At 55.1% G+C, this 18,417-nt stretch overlaps 1 protein-coding gene across 1 annotated transcript in view; it reads right to left on the reverse strand.

The window, feature by feature from the left end:
- The window catches only part of PAPSS1 (3'-phosphoadenosine 5'-phosphosulfate synthase 1), a 44,099-nt gene that overhangs the window by 8,609 nt on the left and 17,073 nt on the right, over positions 1 to 18,417 (reverse strand). Inside the window, 5 exon segments of the mRNA XM_014588876.2 lie at positions 6,976 to 7,244; positions 13,882 to 14,017; positions 14,972 to 15,177; positions 17,183 to 17,294; positions 18,233 to 18,346. Coding sequence (XP_014444362.1) covers positions 6,976 to 7,244; positions 13,882 to 14,017; positions 14,972 to 15,177; positions 17,183 to 17,294; positions 18,233 to 18,346 — 837 coding nt within the window.

Consider the following 18,417-nt stretch of genomic DNA (forward strand, 5'->3'; position numbering starts at 1 on the left):
TGGCACAGGAAGGCCCACCCCGTCATGCCTCGGCTGGACTGCCAGCCCCAGCTGTGTGCCCGCCACGACTCCACTCCACCCTCGGCACACGGCCCCTCTCCAGCAGGCCTCGGGGCACCTCCCCGCACGAGCAGCCCCAGGACCGACGGAACTCCCCGCGACACTGCGGTGCTCCTGCTCAGCAAGTCTCGCTGCGTGAGCACCCCCAACCCACCCTGCTTCCTCCGTTCAGGGGGACCAGATGGTGGCCAGTCACCGGAACATTCATGGGATGGACCGCCCCGGGTCATGGGGGAATTACGTAACACATGACCCCAAAGACTTTGCATAAGATACTCTGCACCTGTGTTGTATTATTCAAGAAACTTATCCATAAACTAAAAAGTAGAAGGTGAAATTACGAAGACCCCAAAGAGCAAAGGCACAATTAAACCTTGCAGACCACGGCTACATAACGAGGCTCGGAATTTAAGAAGAGACGTCTCTTGAGCTCAGAACTCGTGGAAGCATTTCCAGGGAGGAAGAGGTGTACGCCCAACACAGGCTGCGCTCACTGTTCCAGGCCCTGGTGTAAAACGGGGTTCATCGCACAGACGTCCAGGCCCTGGGTGGCCACGTGTTCCTACAGGCCCCGTTTTGGGGCTTCTCTGTTTCCTTAACACAGGATCAATTTCTTTCAAGGAGTCAGTCAACAACACACGGATACCTTCCATGGCCCTGCCGCCAACAACGCATTTCCCCCAATCCAACCAGCAGTCCCTGTTAAAACCCTAACCCCAGGACGAAGCTGTTGGTGCTATCTCAGCATCCCTGAAGACATCTGGCTTTTACTGCTTCCACGTAACAGATCTGTCAACCCAAACTAGATCTGCCCTGAGAAAGCCCTGGACACCCGCGGACCTAACTACGGAATATCGAGCTGACTGAGAATTCATGAACGAACGGAAGCAGACCAGGAGCCTGCTCCGGTAGCAGCCGAGTCCGCCAACACGGCAGCCCTGCCCCAGCCAGTCGCAGCCGGCCAGCCTCCGAACCGCTCCAGACCAGCTGCCCCTCGACCTCACGTCCACCTTCCGAGCATCCCCCTGCGCTTGGTTGGCCACCCACGTCATTTGCCCACGCCGTGGCCTGAGGGCTGCCTGGCTTGTGAATGGTTCTTCGCTCAACTAAACGGAATTCGTCTGCAGTTTTTCTTTCAACAGGTCTGAGAAAAACACCACTTGCCTTCATAGAAATGGACGGAGTAATTGGTGAGCCGGGACGAACACAATCTCCGGGTCGATTAAAATCCCATGCAGATGAAGATGTGCACACAGAGCACCCTCTTAACATCAGAAAGGTAACTTCCTTCCCACCCACCCACCCACGCTCGTAAACTGGAATCGAGGGATCTGGCCTGGAAAAGCGGGGGCATCCTGTCAGTACCCGAGGAGGCTAAGCAGCTGCTTGTTCTGATAAGCCTTTGTGCTAAGGAGACAAATCTGGTACCAGTGCCTTCTCATGACCTACAGAAATGATTAAAGGAAGAGTCATTGTTTTTATTTTATTATTATTAGTTGGCAAAATCAGCATCACTGGCAGACTTTTCCCTGATGTCATTGGAAAAGCTACACAAATGAGGGCTTTTTTTTTCTTTTAAACAGAAACATTCCGAAGGCTGCAAACAAGCCGAGCAAGTCCAGCACACAGTGGGGCCAAGAGACCGAGATGGAGTTTTCACAGATCACTCAGTCTAAGTGTCAGTCCTGCCAAGCCAGAAATAGCAAAGTATTTCATGGTTTAAAACATTAAAATGTTCACTAGAATTTCTAAAGCCAATTTGTTGAACGTTCACAAGTTAAAAGCTGTCTTTTGGGCTGGCCCAGAGTGCCGCAGGCAGGTTCAGGGAGCCGGGAGCCGGATTCCACGGTCAGCCCAGGTTCCCTGCGATCGATTTCCACGCAGCTCAGACTTTCTCCTGGGAGTGAGCCGAGACAGAAATGCTCTCCCAGTCCTGCATCCCTCCTTCCTCTTCCCACAAGAGCTGGCCCCAAGCGCTCCTCCAGTGGATTTCCTGAGCCCTACTCTCACTCCCAGAATCTGTGTCCAAAGGGGTCCGGCCTTCGACACAAGCACTGGTCCGTAATCTAACGCTGTGCGTGAGGACAGCAAAGACGGTGGGGAGAGGGCACGTGGGACGGATCGGGGCGGAAAGGGAAGCTGCTGGGGCTGACAGAAGTCCTCAAAAACTTGGGTGCTGGCTTACACCTGAGTACAAGGGGAAAAATGCATTTAACTGCTCCCATGAAATGTATACGTCTTCCTATAGAGTTATGCTTTAATATGAAGCTAAAGGAAAATAAGACGAATCATAAAATACCCAGAATGGAAATTAAGTCCTACCTACTTGCGCACCCTCTAAGTAACCACCTTACTGCACATGTAAACAGCCCAGAGAACCCTCACGAAGGCTCACCTGTGGCTACACCCCAGCTGGTGCAATACCAGGCCTGGCCCTCTGCTAGTCCCCCACCACCGGCCGGGTACAGACCAGGCTCTCAGGGTGTTGATCAGGGTCGAATCTGAAGCAAACACCCCAAACATGCCCCTCCGCACTTGTGAGAACAGCAGAGGCAGGAAGGCTAGCCTCGCCTCCCCTCCCCGTCTCCGCCCACTACTGTGTTGCTCACAGATACCTGAGGCCAGGTGGGGCACAAGGACAGACCTGTGTCCCACTCTTGGTTCTGATGGCTGCAAAGTACGAAGGCTGGCTTCAGGCTGGCTACTCACCACGTGGCCAGCAGGAGCAGAGAGGAAGATGGTCCACGCAGAGACAGGCCTGAGGGCAGCCATCTTTATATAACAACCCACTCTCCGAGTACTAACCCTACTCAGGAGAACGAGAACTCTCCGCGTCCTGGGAGACAGTACTAATCCATTCACGAAGGCAACGCCTGCAGGATCAGCTTACTGGGCCCTGCAAGACATTGCTAATCTGCTGATGAAGGTGGCACCTGCATAACTATCACCACCCACTGGGCCTCACCTCCAATGCCACCACAATGGGGACCTGATTCCAAAACACGACCTCTGGGGGACAAACCATTAGCCAAAAGAAAGCACCCCTTCTCCCCTGCAGTGGGTCATAAACCCTAGCTGACCATCCCTGAAGTAGGTTATAGGAGTCTCATTCCAGAAGCGCCTCTCCAGAGCCAAGGGAAGGATGGCCCCTCTCTCCAAAGACACGTGGCAGAGAAGAATCTGAGCAGACAGGTCCCGAGGTCCCCCTGGTTTATGATCACGAGATGAGGCCTCATTTGTCTAGCAACAGTTCTTTTTTTGAGAGAGATGTTTGCTATACGCCTTGTGCACTGACCAGAAAGACAGAGAGAGACACAGAGATGGAAACTAAGAAATTACCTCCCAGGGGGATGGCCACACTGCAATCCCTTCTCCTCCATTCCCCTCTCAGGATTTTGAGCATGCATGCACACACGCCCAGCGTGAACTTCAAGCCCCTGGGTCCAAGATTTGAACAGTGGTCAACTACACGGGAGCCCAGCAACGTAGCCATTACGCCACCTGCTGGTCCCCGTCTAGCAATACTTCCGCATGACTGTCCAAGCATCATTAAGCCTGAGCATAAAAAATATACACATTTCTATTTCTGGGGGACTTCATTCCAGAAGGCTCCATGTCACATAAAGCTTAAATAAATTCATAGATTCTTCTTCTGTTACTTTCACGCTACAGGTCCCTTGGCCATACGCCTGAAGGCAGTAAGGAGAGGAACCTCTTCTCCCCACAACACTCACTGCAGCTTTGTGCTACCAGGAGGTGCACTCCAAGGTCCCTCCATGCACATTAGGAGCCTTCGTTTCTAAACCTGCCTTTTAGGAACAGCTACTCTGAGCCAGAAGACGGCGGGAAACCTCTCCCGTTCAGACACGGGGCAGCCGGAGCTTGTGTCTCTACTTCACCACGGCAGGCAGCTTTCATGGGGCATCGATCCCCCATCCCACCCGGCTTCAGTTTATCCAGTTGATAGGATTTTCTCTCTCGTCCACTTCTAAATAGGGAATGAGAAACACAAAAGAGGACAAAACAAATCCCAAAGGAGGGGTAAACTCCTCTGCTTCCCCTAGCTGGCATTGGAGGAGGCTAGTGATCCTACACCCGATCCTGACCCTAACGTCTAGAAGCTACACCCTAACCGGATCATTTCCTCACTACAAGCCATTTGTCTATAGTTCAGAACCTCGGACCAGCGGACTCCCTTAAAATGGTGGTGACGACAACTTCCTTAGCACCAGGAGAGAGGGTGGGAACACGAGGACATTACTACTTTATTTCCAGAACAGTCCGTCGGCTCCTCCGAGAGGCGAGCATTCGGGTCACGGTGGTCCCTCACAAACGCAGGGTGATCCCGGCCCGATTCCCACGGACACATCACTCCAGCAGGAGGACGGAAATTTGGCGCGGGGCCGACGTGGACTTCGGGGCACCAGGCTGGGTCCGAGAGGAGAGCTGCCTCTTACCCCTCAGTGCACAGTTACTTATTTGTCTTGGATAACAAGGTAGCAGAGTACAAACCCCACAATCAGGCGCCAATAAAAATGCTTAGCCTTGATTTCGAAGCACTGCCAAGTGCAGAGGACCCCCTTTACAATCCTTGGGAGAAGGCTGAGTATACAACTAAATTATTTACAGTTTTAAACACAGGTTGCCTATCAGATAAGTGTAAGTGAAAACATCTCCCTGTAAGGCAAGGATAAGAAAAAATGCAGTAATGGTGCACATTCCAATCTTATCTTGAAAACTCAGCAAGTGGCTAGGAATCCCCACCCACTGCTTTGGAGGCCATTCACTGACTCTTTTCATTGTCCCACAAGTATTCTTTTTTAAATCTCCTCTGCCTTGATGCTAAACCAAATTAAGTCCTCTTCTCTATTCTGAATATAAAAAAATCTCAAGAGTCTTTCGACCACTGAGTAGAAATCCAGAACCTGCCCTTCCTCCAATACCTGACTCTATCAAGCTCCAGTCTTTCATAAAAGGACAGGTTAAGAAATGTCTCTGGAGGGCCAGCAGGTGGCACAACTCCCATATGGCTGGCCACAGTTCGAGTCCCGGAGCCGATGGCTTAAAGCTTACACCAGGCATGTGTGTGTACATGCCCAAAATCCTGAGAGGAAAAGGGTCATCCCCCCAAGGGGTGATTTCTCACTTTCTCTTTGTCTCTGCCTCCCCAGTGAGTGCACGCACCCAATAGCAAAAATCTCTTTCCCCACGGCAGGCAGCTTTCATGGGGCATCGATCCCCCATCCCACCCGGCTTCAGTTTATCCAGTTGATAGGATTTTCTCTCTCGTCCACTTCTAAATAGGGAATGAGAAACACAAAAGAGGACAAAACAAATCCCAAAGGAGGGGTAAACTCCTCTGCTTCCCCTAGCTGGCATTGGAGGAGGCTAGTGATCCTACACCCGATCCTGACCCTAACGTCTAGAAGCTACACCCTAACCGGATCATTTCCTCACTACAAGCCATTTGTCTATAGTTCAGAACCTCGGACCAGCGGACTCCCTTAAAATGGTGGTGACGACAACTTCCTTAGCACCAGGAGAGAGGGTGGGAACACGAGGACATTACTACTTTATTTCCAGAACAGTCCGTCGGCTCCTCCGAGAGGCGAGCATTCGGGTCACGGTGGTCCCTCACAAACGCAGGGTGATCCCGGCCCGATTCCCACGGACACATCACTCCAGCAGGAGGACGGAAATTTGGCGCGGGGCCGACGTGGACTTCGGGGCACCAGGCTGGGTCCGAGAGGAGAGCTGCCTCTTACCCCTCAGTGCACAGTTACTTATTTGTCTTGGATAACAAGGTAGCAGAGTACAAACCCCACAATCAGGCGCCAATAAAAATGCTTAGCCTTGATTTCGAAGCACTGCCAAGTGCAGAGGACCCCCTTTACAATCCTTGGGAGAAGGCTGAGTATACAACTAAATTATTTACAGTTTTAAACACAGGTTGCCTATCAGATAAGTGTAAGTGAAAACATCTCCCTGTAAGGCAAGGATAAGAAAAAATGCAGTAATGGTGCACATTCCAATCTTATCTTGAAAACTCAGCAAGTGGCTAGGAATCCCCACCCACTGCTTTGGAGGCCATTCACTGACTCTTTTCATTGTCCCACAAGTATTCTTTTTTAAATCTCCTCTGCCTTGATGCTAAACCAAATTAAGTCCTCTTCTCTATTCTGAATATAAAAAAATCTCAAGAGTCTTTCGACCACTGAGTAGAAATCCAGAACCTGCCCTTCCTCCAATACCTGACTCTATCAAGCTCCAGTCTTTCATAAAAGGACAGGTTAAGAAATGTCTCTGGAGGGCCAGCAGGTGGCACAACTCCCATATGGCTGGCCACAGTTCGAGTCCCGGAGCCGATGGCTTAAAGCTTACACCAGGCATGTGTGTGTACATGCCCAAAATCCTGAGAGGAAAAGGGTCATCCCCCCAAGGGGTGATTTCTCACTTTCTCTTTGTCTCTGCCTCCCCAGTGAGTGCACGCACCCAATAGCAAAAATCTCTCTTAAAAAAAGAAAAGAAAAACAAAGAAATATCTCTGGGCTTTTAAGATACCACGATTTCCCTCCCACTGAAATTCCTTTAGCCCTCCCCAAATTCAAAAGCCAAAATAAGACCAAATCAGTCCCCAGAGAGACCAGGACCTGCTAGAGGGACAACTGCAGCATTGCAGGACCACGCCCGTTACCAGGACAGCAGTGACAGGAGAGCCCCGTCCCCTCTCTGACCTCACCGGCCCTGCTGCTCCCCCACAACCCCGTAAGTGCGAGAGCGCCCTCTCCCTGTCTTCCTTTGCCACAAAGGCTGCCTCTCGGGCCACCACTAGGGACATGCCTGACACAGCAGGGAGGACTCCACGTGAGGGACAAGCCTCCAGGGCGGAGCGCCCAGGTCCGGTGGGCAGCCTACCTCGGTGGGCCCGGCGTACATCATGGGGGACGGGAAGATGGCCACCACGGTCGTCTCGGGGTTCAGGACGCCGTCCTCCAGCACCGCGGCATGCTGCTTCATGCGCCACATCAGAGGGACATCGTCGTCCTTGGTCCAGCCGCCGAGCGGGTGCAGCAGGAGGACGGGGCGCCGGTAGCCCCGCCCCAGGAGCTGCCTGTGGGTGTCCTGCATGAGCAGGGCGTGGCCGTTGTGCACGGGGTTGCGCAGCTGGAACGCGAAGACCGCGTCTGCAAGAGAGGGCCCAGGTGAGAGCGGTGCCCCAGGCCGCGTCCCGAGGAGCAGCGTTCTCCGAGCTGCGTGCCCAGGACGAAGCACACCCGTAGATGCAGTCGGGAGCCATGACCGCCACACGGTGCTCTGGCTGCGGTCCCGGGGCACCAGCCCTGAGCGCCCAGCGCCGACACGCAGTCCCGAATGTCCGCGGCTGTCCAGCTCACAGCAGGTTATAATGCAGCCACGCAGAGGGCAGTCCTCGGACTTCCGGGCCTAGCAAATGGGCCACGGGCTCGTACACAGGGGCTTCTAGAAAGGCGTGGAAGATGTGTATCGTGAAAAATTACACATAACTCTCAACATTTCTTTGCACCAAAATAAACATACTTTGCTATGCTTCTAGAGGCCCCTCACCGACATCGAGTCTTGGTCTGTGCCTCAGCTGCCCACCAGATCAATCCCCCATAAAATGCTGTTTATTAAAGGAGAACCTGAAAGAGAGACATTAGTCGTTCCAAAAATTTAGCTACTACCAAAATATGCTCATTTATACCATCTTCTTTGCACAACTAGAGCTGTCTGACTGGTCTGGGTTTTGGAGGACAGCCGGCAGTGACAGCACCCTTCCCCCGCCCGCTCGGACGATGGACTCTGGGGGTAACGCAGCGGGCCGACCCGCACCTGCCCTAGGGCCCTGGCTCCAGCCCTCCGTGGTGTCTGCTACAGGGGACCCTTCTCGGACGGCACGATGCTTTGGGATTCAAAGTGATCTCCTGGGACTGGGCCACCACACACTCAGAGGCTGTGCACGCTGCGCCCTCAGCACTCGGCCCGCCCATGCGAGGGGATCGAAGCTGGGCTCGGGGGAAGAACCACCGCCTCCCCTGGTAACTTCTAAGCTGCACAGGAAGTATGTCCTCTCCACCAAGTCTCGGTTCTGACCGTCCCTGTCGTCATGACAGAGGCCCAGGACCAAGACTGCAGCCCGCCACTGGGCCGGGGCTTGATTCTGCTCCATGCCCTGTAATGCCCAAGATCTACGGCGTCCCGTTCACGGAGGTTCCTGAGTGACCTCCTTGCGTGGACAGGCTGGCTCTTCCCAGAGCAGGATGTGACACCAGGCAAAGGCGCGGGGGATGGATCCAACTCACAGCACCAACGCCGCTCTGCTCCGGGCCTGGCGTGGTGGCGACCTGAACTTCAGAACTAACAGCCGCGTGACCAACCTCGGGCTCAAGTCTCGGTGGCCTGAAACGCTGCCAGCTAACCCTGCCCACATCCTGGTCAGCTGGAGGCTGGAGGCAGGGTATAAAAGCCGGGTGAGGTGGCCCACGTGCACACACGCGCTCGCTCTCATGGAGATGAATAACTTTTAAGCTATTCCGGTTTGAGGTGGGGAAGGATACATTTCCTGTCCTTCTCAATTCGAGTTTTCCTTACACATGAACCTACAAGATGCAAAACATTCTGATGCCTTGACCACCAAGTGGGGCTCTCAAATCCCTCTCCAGGGTCCAGAAGCAGTGTCACTTTCCTCTATCAGGGACAGTCTGAAAAGATGAACGACTCCTGACTACAGACGTGTGGACGTCCGTCCACAGAACCCCACTCCCTATCGAGCTCAGGGACCCCATCTGAGCACCACCTGCTCCTCTGGTGCTGGCTGGGGCGGGCAGTGCGTAAGGAGCGCAGGGACTCGAGAGCCCGCCCTGCACCCCGTCGGCGCCCGTGGGCAAACGCCCTGAGGAAGGCCGGCCTGACTCCTTCGCCTCCCAAGAGGAACCTTCCGAGCCTCCCCGTTCACCGGAGTCACGCGCCTGACTAACACGAGTCGGCGATAACAGGATGGAGGGGGAGGCCTGGCACGCCGGCGGAGGCGATCGGCTGGAACACGGCAGCACGAACACGTCCTCACCGCTTTCCCAAGTTCTCTTCCCTTGTCACTTGGGAGATGGTCTGGGGACACTTGTCTGCCGTTTTCCCCAGGTCGCCGGCTTCCGGAATGAAATCTTCCCCTTCTGCCAACATGTGTCTCCCGAAACGCCTCTGCCATGCCTCCCTCCTGCTTCCAGAGTTAAAAACCGAAAACCACTGAAGACGGCGTGGGGGGACACGAACGCACCACGTGCCAGGCCTGGGTCCTCTGTGCAGCCTCCTGGCCTCTCCTGGGCATCCTTTTTACTCAGCTGCAGTCAAACGTGCCTGGCAAGCCCTGCTCCACCAGACCACAGAGGTCTGACCACCCACTGCTGGCATCTTGGGGTCCTCTCAGAGAGCCGAGGCTCGCTGTGGGGCCCTGCAAAATTCCTTCTCTACATCTCGTTCAGAAACACCCCTCAGCCGGACCCGACTACCGGGCGCTCCAGACGGCCCCTCGGCGTGCTCGGGCCTGACCTCCCAGGTCTGTTAGGGACGCCGACATTCGGGCCAGACTGCTCTCTCCTCCCGGCCCCTCAGTTCCCCACCCCCACGACTACTGTCACGACACAGGCCGGATTCAGGCGTGGCCCCACCTCTTCCTTCTTCGTCCTTCTGGGGGAGGTGGGGGGGAGAGGTTGCCACAGAGACAGTGAGAGGGAAAGGGAGACATCACCCCTTGAGGGGATGGCCATGCTGCAATCCCTTCTCCTCCATTCTCCTGGGATTCTGGGCACACATGCACCCAGCGTGATTTTCAAGCTGTCGGGTCCAGGATTTGAACCGCAGTCAGCCATGTGGGAGTCCAGCACCTAAACTGCCACACCAACTGCTGTTCCAGAACACTGTCCCCTGCAGGCCCCTTCAGGACTGTCACACCGCCTGCTGTGGCTGTTCCCGGATGCCTCCGCACTGCCAGGCCCCCCTGCCTCGGCACTCTCTCTGCTTAAACTGAGAGGCCCCTGCCACCAGCCAGGCCTGTGGGGCCTGACTGCTGCCCCCAGCCAGCCCACAGCGAGCTCAGGCCATCCTTGACAGGAGGGTGGCTGAGGCCACAGACACGCTGCTCCTGCCTCCCCAGGCCTCCTCACGCACCATCCGGCTCTGCCTCAAACCTCCCTCCGCATCTCCACGCATTTAACACACAGTTTTTGCAATTCAAGAACTCGACAAAGCTTCCCAGACTGAGTCGACACCACACTGCCACACACTTGTTTCAAAGAAAGGATGGCAGCTTTTCCCTCTGTGGTCAGCGGGGCACCTGTCCTCTGCGTATGATAAATGCTAACAGGTCCGACTTGGCTCCAGGGAACCCCTCCTCCCTCTCCGGGATATCGGTCTGTCGCGGCCAACTCAATCTGCCATCTGGAACTTATCGCCCTGTAATCACTGACGGGGATTAAAGCCTTCTCGGTCCGTAGCTAGAACGGCTTAGGAAGAGCCACACCGATGACATCAAGGCTGTGCACAGGCCACGGCCCCGTGGGTAATCAGGGCGCTCCCCCTAGGGTGGGGGGGAGAGGAGGCGGTCAGAAAGGAAGCCGGGTAAAATAGACAAATAGGACACTTGTGTTCCCTCCCTCCACTCAGCAGGTGACACCACTGGCTTCTTACAGACGGAACGAGAACTAGAAGGCAAACCATTGGTTATCTGCCTTCACCTCGAGTGGAAAAACAAAGAAAGTGACAGTTCCAGAAACCTCTGCTGTTTTAGGGAGGGCTAGGTGGCCCTTGGCTACTTGAAACAGTTACAATCACTTACTATGTACCAAATTCTCTAAAGGACTTGAGATGTTCGCTTGCAAAGAGTAGAACCACAACCTCAAGGACTATTCCGTCCCTCCGGTAACTCCCCTGGCTCCCAATAAGCCCCTCGACAGCGTCGGCAACACTGCACATCAGTTCCCGACGTGAACTCAAATCCTGGCAGAAGTGAGAGGTGGCGGTCCCTGCAGGCCTTCCCGAAGCATGTTTCCGACCACGGGAAGGGAAGACTACCGTAGTAACCTACCTGCCGCTGCCGCTGCTAACAGAGGACCCCCCCAGAAGTGGGTAAATCATCTGGGGCTGGGCTGCAGCCTAAGGGAGTCGGAGCCCACACGACGAGCTGCAGCTCCAGTCCCAACCCCGGCAGCTGGAAAACCTTGCCAGGCGCATGTGCCCGAGTGTCCAAAACCCCCACGAGATGGAGAATGAGAAGAAAGGACTGCAGTGACTGCTCCCCCTGGGGAGGGGAGGGGGAGAAGAGCCTTCTCCTCTGTGTCTCTGTCTCTGTGAGATTAAAAATCGCCTGGGGGCCAACTGGCGGTGGGTGGTGAAGGTGGCCGATGCCAATTGCTTGGTTCACACCACAGATGCGGCAGCTTGAAAAACATGCCACATGCATGTATGTGCATGCCCGAATCTCAAGAGGAACATGGAGGACACAAGATTGTGATGTGGCCATCCCCCATAAGGGGTTATTTCTCAGTCTCATTCTCTCTCTTTCTCTCTGTCTCTCTCATGAGCTTACATGTGTGTAATAAAAACTAAAAAATAAAAACATCTTCTAAACATGTATTATCTCTTTGATTAGGAAATCTGACAATAGATACTCAGAGGGTCTGATCCGAAACTCAAGCAGGGACACAGGCTAGCGTATCTGGGATCCTCTTGGATACAAAACGGCTGCAAGAGCTGCAAACATGGCGTCCTCACACATCGGTATCCAAAGCAGAAAGCAAGAAGGGTGGGAAGAGATTATTTTGGATATAAGCCAGTTTCTTGCCAGGAAGGACAATCTTTCCCCCAGAGCTCCTCTCCTGCACATGACAGCGTCCAGGACTGAGGTAACACTGCCCATAATCACACACTGGGAGAACGGGGTGCCATCACACCACTCTCCCCTCGCCCCACTGTGAGAGGGCCTGACACGTTGGGAAGACTGGAGAGAAGGAGCTACCCCCCGGGAGAGCATCCCGCGGAGCTCAGCGGGCGTCTGAGCAGCTCAGGACAAACACCAGCATCAGACCAGAAGAGCTAATTCTGGAGCAGGGATGGTCCTGGTCCTGCACCCGACCCTGCGGGGCTGTCAGGAGGAGGAGGGGCAGCACCGAGGAGCAGGGCCCCACCAGGCCTGTCCCTCCCGGGTTACAGTGGCACTCCACGCCAGCAGCCGCGGCAGCTCGGAGTGCACAGGTGTCCCTCTCTCACAGAGCACTCTGAGGCTGCTCATCTCCTTTCTTTCTCACTGCCAGAGGGTGTACCCCCGAGGTGTGGTCACAGCGCGACCCTCCACCAATGCCCCGCCCTGTACGGGTTCTGGTATGCGCACATGCCCGGCGTGTTTCTCAAGCTGAGGGGCCAGGGTGCACACCTCGGTCAGCCAGGCGGGACCCAGCCATTTCCCACCAGGCTGCAGGACCAGCCCTCGTTTCAGTATTTAAAATCATCCTGACAGATGGGGGGCCAGCAGTTGGTATAATGGCTATGTCGCTGGATCCCATGGAGTTGACTGTGGTTCGAGTCCTGGACCTGGTGGCTTAAACTCATGCCAGGAGTAAGAGGAAAATGGAGGAGAAGGGACTGTGCTGTGGCCATCCCCCGGCCTCTCTGGTGAGTACACCTGCCCTATAGCAAAAACCTCTCAAAAAAATAAATAAATAAAATAAAAAACAAAACCTGTCATGAATTAGGGACCACTGCCACCCTCACCAATAGTCCTGTGCCTTAGAGAGGACAGTGACAACTCCCAGGACACAGCCGAACTCCAAGAGGGGAGGCAGGAAGTCCACGCATGATGCTCTGGACAAATCCCGGGGCTGGAGCTCACAGGACCTTGACCCCACTAAGGAAAGGGCTGCTCCTCCCCGGGTGCTAGGACCGCTCTGTGGGGCTCTGGGGCCAGCTAGTTCCCAGAAGGCACACATGTGCCCCTGCCCTCTCGGCCTCCTGGTTTCCACCCGGGAAAAGAGCAGCCCCCCACATGGGCCCACCCTCTGCAGTGGTAGGGGTCGGAGTATGACTGCAGACCCGTCTTCAGATCCTGAAGTCTCCCCAAGCCCAGGGCACGCCGTTTCCCGCCACAGCACCTCCAGTCTGTGAGCGTGTGGGGAGGGGACGAGGCTCCCAAGTGAGCAGTCGTCCACCCCCCATGGGCGGAGCTGGCCCGGAGGGCTTGGGGACCATCCAAGGGTGTAAGGATAGAGCATGTGCCCCGTGTTCCTGCCCCAGTGCACCCGGACCCACACTTGTCCTCACGCCACTGGGACCCCACTCTTCAACTACAGCTTTCGTTTCTGCTTAGCGTCGCCGATCCTGCCCCGCACACACTGTCACACGCGGGTCAGAATCCTCAGCTCGATGCCCCTGCCATAAAGACGCTCAGCACGTGTTTCCAAAGGAGCCGCGGGACACAGCTGTGTTCCACGGTTTGTTGTGAGATGTTCCACGCAATAAGACATTCTGAGATGAAGCGTGTTTGTGTGAATTATTCCGAACCTCTGCTCTTCGGTTCTATGCACCTTCAAGCTTTGAGTTTCACAATAAACAAAAAGTCAGCTTGTCGTGAGTGTCCACCTTGCACAAGGACCAAGCAACATTCGCTCAAGTCTCGGCCACACGGCCTGACGCGAGCCGAGGCACCTCCCCTCACACAGCCCGCTCCACGGCCTCCCTCTCTGTGCATCGGCTCTGGGAAAAACCCTCCGGAGCGTTTTATAGATGAGGAGCCCCTCGGAGATGCAGGCCCCTTACCAGCATTCATGTCTTTGAACTTCTGCTTGAGCTCCGTGGGGGTGAGGCGGTACTGGTCAAGACCATCCTTCCAATAGATCCGGTCCAGGACTTGGAGGTCCCCGCCGATCAGCCAGTCTCCTTGTTCCAGAACCATCTGCCGCAAACAGAAAGCACGACCTAAGTAAGCAGCCCGTTTCTCCACACGCCACACAGAGCTGCGCCGTGCGCTCTCATCCCGGTCACCAGGACACCTGCTGGGCGGGCTGGCCGACCGAGCAGGGCCACAGATGCGACACGACTCGAGGACACTTTGAACTTCCTCTAAGACCCTGAGGATGATGGCGAAATATTACTGGGCACTGTGGAATAGTGGGACGACAACTGACACAAAAGGCAACAAAACCGAGGTGAACGGTCACGACTGCAAGGAGCGAAGCCAGCCTTTCCTTCCCGGGGTCGGGGTTGGCAGGAGGGCCTGCGAGGGTGGGGGCCCATCCCCGCTCTCCAGCCCAAACTTCTGGACAACCCACGATTGCTCAGTGACGCACACTCAAGCCTCGCAGTCCCCTCAGTGCCCTGAGTTCTCAAAGCCCCTCATCTTCCCTGACGGCGCAGAGGTCACACTCCCTCTGGGACTGGGCCCTTCCAGGGGGCTCGGGCTGCCCTCTACCCACCTGGTTCAGGTCGACATCAACAGCACACCTAGCGATGGGGGCCAAGCGTCTGTGGGGACTCCCGGCACCCGACAGGGGCTTAACCACCGCGATCACTTTACACACACACACACGGACTCTGGGTCTTTCACTGCCCTTGCAGCAGAAGCGCGTGTTCGACTAGGTTAAAGGGCCTGGTGTGGGTGCCCCACCAGCTCGCAGCCGCTAAGACAGAGCACCCAGCCGGTCGTGGCCCGGTCTTGGACTTGCAGGCACACACCGAGTGCCGTGCGGGGCACCTGGCAGGACTGTGACAGACATCTGGTGAACAAACCACATGACGAGCCTCTGCGCCTCACCCCAGCCCCACTCTGCACAGCACAGGCAGCCCCGCAGAGCAGCCAGGACATGGCAGCACCCCGCCACCCCCGGCAGGCAGGGGAGGGAGGCAGGACCTTGATGTAGGGGTGGCTCTTGCACGTGGTCCCCCACTGTCTGGCACAGCGCTCCTCCTTCCTGTGCTCGAAGAACTCCGGGTTGCGGAGAATGGCCACACGGCGGCCCTCGTACACCAGCGCGAATGCCGTGCAGCCGTCCAGCCGCTCCTTGTCCTCCTGCGTGGCTGGCAGGACTATCGGCACCGACAGATTGATGACGCCCCCTGCAGGACAACAGGACATCAGACGCCCGGCTGGGCTCACCACGGGCCGCAGGTCCGCCCACCGTCCACCTGGGTGGACACACTCCAGTCACGCGAGCCTTACACAGTGACAGCACAGGTGGGCCCCGGCTCGGAGATGGGGAAAGGGACAGTTCGGGAAAAGCAGCGGCCACCCAGAGGTCTGGGTGCAGAAAACCCAGCAAGCCAAGGGAGCCACGACTGTGTACAGCAACGCTTGCACCGTCCATCCTGGCCCCTTTGGGGTGGGGGACTCGTACAGAATCACAAATGTCAAAGAAACTGCTCAGGCAGCGGTGTGCTGGTTAAGGCAGCTGGATCGCACATGGCCGACTGTGGTTCAAGGCCCAGACCAGGAGCTCGAAAAACACACCATGTGTGCATGTCGCCCAAGTCCCAGAAGAAAGGAGGAATGGAGGAGACGGGCCTGCGGGGTGATTGTGCCCCATGGGGTGTTTTCTCACTTTCTCTCTCTCCAGCGAGCACACACACTCTCTGGAAAATAAAAACAAGAAAATAAGAAAACTGTTCACTAAGAAAGAATCGGCGGGTTGAGCTTAATTCTGCCTAAAACATACTAAGTCCCCCAACACGCGCACCGCGTCCCGGTACCTGTTCCGAGAAATTTGAGTCTTTCCTGGTAACAGGTCAGCATAAACATTTTTCAGTGGTAAAGTGACCAGGTATCCTTGAGACGGGAAGACAAAGACCCCCAGAAAGTGTTTTGTTTGTTCGTGGTGCACAGAATAAACGGACGCCCGCCATCTCTGGCCAAGAAACAAAGGCGGTAAAATGGGTGACTCCGTTTACGCCCAAACGTGTTGTCAGCGCGACCACGTGACGGCCTCAGGGCCCAACCCTTAGAGCTGTGTAAGTCTCTTCCTGCTCTCTGTGCGAGCTAGAAAACACAACGTACTCGCCAACCCTGTCCGGATCATTTATACAGTGGGAAGGACACGCTTCGATGGCAACCACGGCGTGCCACAGCTGGGTAAGAAGGCAATGGGATCCGAACAACTGCTTGGCCATTTGTTTGTTTGTTTTTACCACAGAGCATGTGTACTCAAGGGTAAGAGACAGAGGAAGGCAAAGTGAGAAATCGCCCTGAGGGGACAGCCATGCCACAATCCCTTCTCCAGTCTCCACTCGGGACTCTTTGGGCATACACACACATGCACCCACTGTGACTTTTTTCAAGCACCAGGTCCAGGACTCAAACTGTGGTCAGCCATGTGCGAGTCCCTTGCCTTAACCTCTACACCACCTGCTGGCCCCTATTTGGCTTTTAGTGATCTGGAGGCTTGAAAATCACACTAGTACATGTGCATGCCCGCGAGGGGGAGGAAGGAGAGATGACGGCGGTGCGGCCATCTGCTGGGACGTGACTTCTCACTTTCCTTCTCACTGTTTCTCTCTGGCAAGCACACTTGCCCTTTGGAAAAAAAAGTTATAAATAAATAATAAAAAGACTTTCTTTAATGCAGTGAATCACACGACAGTACACAACACAGCACAGGAAGCTGGGTGGTGACACTGCCCCATCGGCGTCCTCAGCCATCCTTTCTCCATGTTTTCACCAACAACGAGCCACGCTTTAGCCACGTGCCTCAGGATGCCCGAACACGGCTCCTTGCTAGAAGCTCAAGCGTGGGCTTCTGTGTAGCACCATTCGGGGTGTGCGAGCCCCATACAGGCTGAACCCTTCCACGGGGGGCGGGCGGACGTGACGTGGGGGGCTGCTTGCTCCTGGAGCCCATTTTCTGCCCTGAGCCCCACGTTTCTCCTTCCCTCTGCAAGACATCGCGATCGGGAAAAGGAAGCCTTAGGTAGGATCTCGGGGCTCGCTGAAAGTGTCCAGTACTGACGCAGCATAGCCTTAGAACCAGCTCTGGAAAACGCTGTCACTACTTCATAAACAGTGACAAATCCCCACAACTATGCGACTTCTGCTCCATCCTAATACAAATTTCAAGGTGGAAGGTCTCACCGTCCAGAAGACAGTCGAAATGAAGGCACTGCAGGTACTCTCTCTCTCTCATAAAGCCGTTGAGCGGGGTGGCCCAGCCTTCTGCCAGCACCTGCACCCACTGCATGTCCACCTAGTGAGTCGGAAAGCAAAGGTTTCTGCTTCACGCATTCACGAACAAAAGGAGCGACAGCCTTCAGAAGCCGAAATTAGCAACAGAAACACACACTTTGAGAACAATACAGAATATGAACCTCACAAGGGGTAAGGCCATTAGGAAAAATGCACTTCCCCTAATAAACTTTAGCATTAGGCCTCCAAGATCCGTAATCAGACCTTAAACATTTCTGTGTGGACAGTCTCCCCTAAATGAGTAGTTTCCAAACCGTAACGGGCACAATACCCCTGAAGGCTTGTCTCAGCCCGAGTTTGATTTAGTCAATTAGTCACGAGGCCCGAGAACCTGTATCGGATCGTCGGAAAAGTCATGCCGTGTTTTCCTATGCAAAAATGTGTCATGACTTTTCCGACGGCTCAATATATGCTTTTTTAAGTTTTTGTTACTGAGTGTGTGTTTTTGCCAGAGAGAGACCGAGAGAAGGAAAGTGAGAAGTCATCCCTCAGGGGAGACGGCCATGCCACAATCCCTTCTCTTCCAGTCTCCTCTCAGGACTGTGGGCACACACACGCACTCTGTGATTTTCAAGCCACTGGGTCTGGATCTCGAACCACGCAGTTGGCCACGTGAGATCCAGCCACCTGAACCCCAACACCACCTGCCAGCACCCAGAACTTGTATTTCTAGCAGGTTCTCAGAAAACGCACACAGTGCATTCTGCAAACTGCACTTAGGTGACTTCTGACTTAAACCAAAAGAAGCCTGAAGATACTTACAACACACAGACCCTTGGCAGTGACAGAGGCCTTTCCCCTCCCCGTCCCCGGGAACTGACGTGCACAACACCTCTCCCGCTGCCCCCGCCCGGGCCTTACGTTCTAGCCACCAATTTAACCAACGACTACACGGACACCTGCATCAGCACCTGTTCTGAAAAGTGACAAAGAACTTACCTTGCTAATGTTCAGTGCTGGCAACGTCTCTGCGTCCGTTTTTGCCAAGTGCAGCTTGTTTTCGGGCACGTACAGCTCCTTCACCTCGTAGGAGGCGTCCACCGGCACGATGTCCTGCGGAGAGGGTGCGGCTGAGCATGTGCGCGCGCCAGGCTGGGGCTCCCCGTGTGGGCGCTGGTCTGGGG

The sequence above is a fragment of the Tupaia chinensis genome, unplaced genomic scaffold, assembly GCF_000334495.1.
Source record: "Tupaia chinensis unplaced genomic scaffold, TupChi_1.0 Scaffold000315_1, whole genome shotgun sequence".
NCBI lineage: Eukaryota > Metazoa > Chordata > Mammalia > Scandentia > Tupaiidae > Tupaia > Tupaia belangeri.